The 7,193-nt window shown below is 41.2% G+C and overlaps 1 protein-coding gene across 2 annotated transcripts in view; it reads left to right on the top strand.

Annotated features, from left to right (window-relative positions):
- Positions 1-7,193, top strand: part of trappc8 (trafficking protein particle complex subunit 8) — a 149,252-nt gene that overhangs the window by 91,872 nt on the left and 50,187 nt on the right. For both annotated transcript variants that reach the window (XM_043687640.1, XM_043687639.1), the window contains 2 exons: positions 3,147-3,278; positions 5,995-6,219. In XM_043687640.1, the coding sequence (XP_043543575.1) occupies positions 3,147-3,278; positions 5,995-6,219 (357 nt within the window). The remainder of the gene's footprint in view (positions 1-3,146; positions 3,279-5,994; positions 6,220-7,193) is intronic.

Genomic DNA, 7,193 nt, shown 5'->3' with positions numbered 1-7,193 from the left:
GCCCTTCTTCAGGAATGAGCAGGGAGTGTTCAGCAGGAGAAGATAAAAGGTAGGGAGGAGGGACTTGGGGGAGGGGCGTTGGAAATGTGATAGGTGGAAAGAGGTCAAGGTGAGGGTGATAGGCCAGACTGGGGTGGGGGCAGAGAGGTGGGGAAGAAGATTGCAGGTTAGGAAGGCGGTGCTGAGTTCGATGGATTTGACTGAGACAAGGTATTTCCCCTCCCCCCACCTTGTCTCAGTCAAATCCATCGAATTCAGCACCGCCTTCCTAACCTGCAATCTTCTTCCCGACCTCTCCGCCCCCACTCCCGTCTGACCTATCACCCTCACCTTGACCTCTTTCCACCTATCACATTTCCGACGCCCCTCCCCCAAGTCCCTCCTCCCTACCTTTTATCTTAGCCTGCTGGACAAACTTTCCTCATTCCTGAAGAAAGGCTTATTCCCGAAACGTCGATTCTCCTGTTCCCTGGATGCTGCCTGGCCTGCTGCGCTTTTCCAGCAACACATTTTCAGCTCTTGCATATCTCAACTCTACCATTACCATCAAGCCAGCTGATCAGCGCTACTCAGTGACAGGTGCTGGAGGACATATCAGGCGTAACCAGGCGTTATTAAAAATGACCGGTTGAAATTGCAATATAGGGCTGTTTCTTGCTAGAGAATGGGCATAGCAGTAGATAGGGCTAAGTAATCATTCAGCCAGTAGATTAGAACTAAGCTCTGCTGTCCTGTCAGATCTGGTTATGAATGGTGGTGGCAACAGGAGAACGAAGCTCCACAAATATCATCATCAATGATGGGCATTTTTACAAAAGATGAGACTGAAGTATTTGCATCCATGTTCAACCAGAAGTGTCAATTGGATAACTCATCTGTCTTTTACCTGATGTCTGAAGTGTTATAGATGCTAGTCTTCAGTCCGTTTAATTCATGCCAAGTAACATAAATGGCTGAAGACACTGGATATTGCAAAGGCTGTGGACCACGATAACATTTTGGCAAAAACAATCAAGACTTGCATTGCACAATTGGCTGTGCTCCTAACCGAGATGTTTGAGTGCAGCTTCATTGGCCACAACGTGAAAAATTGTTGAAAAAGAATTTGGTTGACATAAAGCAAAACATGACCAACAATGCTAATAACAGCCTATCAGTTTACTTTTGATTGTCACAAAAGTGACAGAATGGATCATTATTCCACAGCAAGTGCATGGCTAATCTGTTCACTGATACTAGGTTTGGGTTTTGCCAGGGCTAAGTTACACTTAGGCTAAATTGTTCCTCACCTAATTACAACCTTGGTCCAAACATTAATGAAACAGCAGCAATTTCAGAGGTGACTTCAGAATGATTGCCCTTGATATCAAGGCAGTGTTTGACAAGTATGGCATCAAGGAACCCGAGCAAAATGAGTCATTGGAATCTGGGAATGGGAATATCTCTGCTGGTTGGAGTCAGACGGAGAACAAATGAAGGTGTCAGAGGTCAACCGTCTCCATGCAAAGACATTGCCTTGAGGAACTCCTACAGTATTTTAGCCCCAAGCATGTTCAATAACCAACCTTCTATCATGAAGTCAGAAGCAGGAATTTTTGCTGGAAATGTATCATTTTCACTTCAGTGTCACTGGGTTAAAATTCTGTAATCTGTTGCTTACAGCTGTGTTGATGGACCTACATGTTATGGATGTCAGTGGTTCAAGAAAGCACGCTAACCTTCTACAAGACAGTTAGAGAGGGGCAATACAAGTATCTGAACTGAGAGCAGAAGTAGCAATTCCATGTCAAACAGGATCTTATAAAATTTCATCAAATTAATCCTTGATCCCCTAAATTCTAGGGAAAACTAGCCCAACCTGCCCAATATTTCCAATAATGCTGCTTATTTAAGATATCAATCTAGTAAGCATCCTCTGATATGTCTGAACTGCATTTACTTTCTTGCACAGTCCAAAACGCACGTACTTTCAAGATGTGGTCTCATTTGTAGACTGTTTAACAAACATAAAGTTGTAACTTATGTTCAGTTCTTCTAAGGAGAATGGCATTTCATGAGCTGCCTTAATCGCTGGCTTTACTTGCATGCTATTTTTGTGTCTCTCACGCTAGAGCACCTTCATCCATCTGTTCCTTGGAAATCTGCACATCCCAGAATAAAGTGTCTAGATAAAGCCCCACCTTCCTCAAATAGCACTGCTGCTTCACAGCGCCAGAGACCTGGGTTCAATTCCCGCCTCAGGCGACTGACTGTGTGAAGTTTGCACATTCTCCCCGTGTCTGCGTGGGTTTCCTCCGGGTGCTCCGGTTTCCTCCCACAGTCCAAAGATGTGCAGGTCAGGTGAATTGGCCATGCTAAATTGTCCGTAGTGTTAGGTAAGGGGTAAATGTAGGGGTCTGGGTGGGTTGCGCTTCGGTGGGTCGGTGTGGACTTGTTGGGCCGAAGGGCCTGTTTCCACACTGTAAAGTAATCTAATCTAATCTAATACAAAAAATCCACTGCTGCCACCACGTACCTGTGCTTGCAGCTCAATGTCTGAGCTGATATTCCTGCAGCTACAGAGTTCAAATGTACTTTTACAATTGATACAGCTTTCACTGCCAACGAGCTAATGACACCCACATCCATGAGCAAGCAACAAAAAAATTCTGATGAACTTTATATGGCTGAGCAGAGGCTGTTGGAGCACTTTGATCAAGCAAAGGTTCACCAGATCAACCACTGATTTGCTTTTCAATCCAAGTCTGTTGGTTTATCACTTCCAGAGAATATTTTGATTTTGAAGTAATTGCTTGGTGAACAGACAGCTCAAATTGGTCACAAGAGCTATGGGCATGAGATTTCCACTCATGTGACTTGAGCAAAAGAGAAAAGGATAGTGATTTAAAGATTTATCCTTATGGAATTTCTTCTCTAATTCGCTGTTCTTTTCATTTTACGGTGAACATTCAAAATATGCTTATTGCTCAAGTGCCTTCTCAGAATTATTGAATATAGTTACTTAGTTCTCAGCCTTTGTGTTTGTATCGAAACTAAATTGACGAGGGGGTGTTCCAATCACACATTTATTTCAACACAAAGTCTAATTTAACCAATTTGTAGTGACATGAAAGACTCATGCCTTACTTTTTGAAAAAAAAATGCAGGATTCAGACCTCCGAAGTGCTCTTTTACTGGAACAAGCTGCCCACTGCTTCATCAACATGCGAACTCCTATGGTACGCAAGTTTGCTTTTCATATGATTCTGGCTGGGCATCGGTTTGCCAAAGCAGATCAGGTAAGCATGGCACTTGAATAGTGCATTTAATTAACTTGCTGTACTGGTTATGTGCTAATGTATTTAGCAGGTTAACTCTGCTTGGCTGTTTCATGGCCTTTAAGTTGTCACGTTATTTTGAAGCCCTGTTATTCAGGTTTCCAAGACACTTTTTTTGGGAACATTTTTTTGGGACTGAATCTTTGCTCAAGTTAAAAATTTGAGTGAATACATTTATTACCATGAAGTTTCCTGAGTAAATTGTCCTTTTTAATATTATTTCATTGATGTTTAGCTGTGTCATCTGTGAATCTTTACAAGATACAATGAAGAAAGTAGTTTGTAGAATCAAGATCTTGCCCATAACTTGGATATCACATTTCTCAATTTGGAGGATTTGGTAAATAAATGTCCCATGCTAGGGTGATCACCCGAGCCCCACTGAAGCTACATGAATTTTAAATGTTTCACAGTTACTTTGAGTAGTGTTAATAATTTGTCATGAGTTAGTAACAAAATTATATTGGCAGATGGCTACCAGCAAGCTAATGAAAGGATCTAGAATTAAAAGCATCTGTTTTATAACCTGAGAATAAAAACATGGGGAAGAAGTGTCTTCGTTGTCTTGTTTTGGTATAAGTTCAGCCGGCCTTTCCTGTGTTCTGGAAGTATTTCCCAGGTGCCAGAGAGCCACCGAGTCAGGTCCTTCTCATCAACGTATCCATGTCAACCAAGTTTTCTAAACTGAAGTAGTCTTAGTTACCTGCATTTGGCCCATGTCCCTCTAAACCTTTCCTATTCGTGGACCTATCCAAATAGCTTTTAAATGTTGTAACTATACCTGCAACTACGACTTCCTCTGGCAGTTCATTCCACACATGAACCATCATCTATGCAAAAACATTAACCTTTTATAGGGAATTGGTGTCACTGGCTTGGCCAGCACTTGTTGCCCAGCCCTAATTACACTATCAAGAGTTGCTATGACCTGCCTTGAATCAATTCCATTACCCTGTCTCCTGCCTTTTCCCTATATCCTTGCACGCCACTTCTATGCAAATAATCATCCAGTGCCCACATGAACCTGCCTTCTCATTTCCATAACTTAACTATTTATGTGGAAAAATGTTGCCTCACTCTTACTTCATTTGCACATCACTTTATATCTGCTCCATCTCTTTGTTCTTTTATGGGTGGGAACACCTTCTCCCTTTCTACTCTATCCAGCCATAAGGTCTGAATATTGATATTGTGATGTTTATACCTTGAACAGCAAATGTTTGACTTGAATAATACCAGCTTGTTACCTGTTCTGAATCTAAATGATCCAAGTCAGATTGCTGATAAATTGAAAATTTGGTTATCCTTGACTGTGGCCACCTCCATTCCAGACCAGTATGGAATAAGGTAAACTTTGCAGGCCTAATGATCTCTGACAGTAACTAACTACTGTGTCTAATTGGGGAAGAATTATAGTGAGATGTAATTATAGCCAAACTCTGAGCAGATCTACCCGATTGAGCTTTAGCAAAGGGTGCAATCACAAAGGCACATTCAACTTGCCACTTTTGTAGATCATCCACAAAGTACAATTTTTTAGGTTTCTTTAGTGGAGGCATTTTTACTATTAATATTTGGAGTCCGCATACAAAAGTGATTTCATATCTAAGTAGAACAGTTGTTACAATTGCTTTTATTTAGCTAACCACCATGTCTGTTGCTTTCATTCCTGAGGCAACTTGACTTGGATGTCAAAAAGATCTTTCCTCTGGGTGAATCTATAAGGGTTGCCTATTTAAGATAGATGAGGAAAAATATTTTGAGGGTTGTGTCTTTGAAGTTTCCTTCTCCAAAAGGCAGTAGATTTAGAATCACATTCTCCCCATGTCTGCGTGGGTTTCCTCCGGGTGCTCCGGTTTCCTTCCACAATCCAAAGATGTGCAGGTTAGGTGAATTGGCCATGCTAAATTGCCTATAGTGTTGGGTGAAGGGGTAAATGTAGGGGAATGGGTCTGGGTGGGTTGCTCTTCGGAGGATCGGTGTGGACTTGTTAGGCCGAAGGGTCTGTTTCCACACTAAGTAATCTGATCTTTGGGTATTTTTAAGGCTGAGGTAACTTCTTGGTGACCATCGAGATGAAAGATAATCAAGATATGCAGCAATGTAGCGTTGAGGTTAAAAACGGGTCAGCCATGATCTTCTTGAATAGTGGAGCAGGCTTGGCCTAGTACTGTTTGTTGTTCATATGCTTGTATGTTGAGAATTGAAGTACACAATGTAGAAGGATGTCCTGTATATAAGTGAGCCACTTAAATATTGGAGACTAGTGTATGTCGTTTTTAAAAAATATCTCCTGGTTAGTAGAAGATAAAAGTTGCAATTGTCTTACCAGAACATAGGGCTGCTGCTGCTCTCATTAGAGAGAGATGACTGGTGGTGGTTTAATCTGAGGGCTACCATGCCTCTGGCAAGAGGAGAAGTTGAGAGGGAGGGTCCTTCAAGGTAACCTCAGCAGGTGCAGGACACGTCGGCATCACGCTGCATTACAAGCCAGCTGTTCAGCCAACTTAACTAAGTGAACCTCTCCAAAGGTATTTACATAATGGGCAGAGCACCAATAAATTCAAAATCCTGACAATTACACATTGAAACCGCCATGCCATAATTGAATCTCCAGGAGACTTGTTCTGCTTTCTCAAATTCGAGTCTGAGTCAAATTGATTTTGTTTTGTTACAGCGAAAGCATGCCTTGCGGTGTTACAGTCAAGCCATGCAAGTTTACAAAGGCAAGGGATGGAGTCTGGCAGAGGATCATATTAACTTCACAATTGGGCGCCAGTCCTTTACCCTTCGACAGCTTGACAACGCAGTGTCAGCCTTCAGGCATATTCTGATCAATGACAGTAAGCAAACAGCTGCTCAGCAGGAAGCTTTCCTTAGGGAGTATCTGTATGTTTACAAGGTAAGAAAAATTGGGGTATAACAAGTAGACCAAGTTTTCCTAATTTATTTTGCTTGTGTTAGTAGCCAACCGTTGAATTCCTGACTTGCAGTGCTATTTGTAATGACTTATTTAAGTGTATTCCTCAGTGCCTTTGTTTTCTACCCCATTCACTTGTTTTCTAAGATGTGGCGGTGCTGGTGTTGGACTGGGTTGAGCAAGGTCAAAAATCACACGATGCCAGGTTATAATCCAACAGCTTTATTTGAAAACACTAGATTTTTGGAGCGTTCTGAAAGCTGGTGTTTTTGAATAAACTATAAGCTGGTGTGGTGATTTTTCACCTTGTTTTCTAAAGAACAGGTGATGTAGTTCTCTTATGTCTGTGGTTCATCGCTGCATCACTGCCTCATCTGCAGTTTGGTTTGTATTGTGTTCTCTTCTACAATGTTGCTTTCTTTCTCAATGCAATTTCTAACTTTAAATTCTTGATATCTTCTTCTTGTAATCACTGGAGCTATATAATTTGATACTTATACTTCCACTTTTAAAATTTAGATCTATTGGTCGTACCAGAATTGGTAGGCTATTCCCTGTGTTTTCTGCTTAATTTGATTTGCCAGACAGACATGCATTCTGGACATATTCAGAGCTTGTACTTATGGTGTGCACTGTAGTTATGAAGGATTGTTTATGTTCATATTTTCATACTGAAGCAGCATTTGATATTTCTCTCTCATTTCAATGAGATGTTAAACTGAGGCCTCTTGTGCAGTCTTGGGGAGATATACAAATTTCCAAGAAGTTTGAGGAGCAGTGGGTTGATTCTCCTTGGTGACTTGATCGATATCTATCTATCTTTCTACCTACCTACCAACTAATATCATTTTTAAAAAAGTTAGCTAGCAGAGAACAATTAAAACACACATGATACAATTTCACATTCAGTTTGAGACCGAAACTTCTGTCATAAACTAAAATCAAGACACTGTAAG

Source organism: Chiloscyllium plagiosum, chromosome 4, assembly GCF_004010195.1.
Source record: "Chiloscyllium plagiosum isolate BGI_BamShark_2017 chromosome 4, ASM401019v2, whole genome shotgun sequence".
Classification (NCBI taxonomy): Eukaryota; Metazoa; Chordata; class Chondrichthyes; order Orectolobiformes; family Hemiscylliidae; genus Chiloscyllium; species Chiloscyllium plagiosum.
The sequence above is the reverse complement of the archived record's forward strand: the minus strand, read 5'-3'. Positions and strand labels throughout refer to the sequence as shown.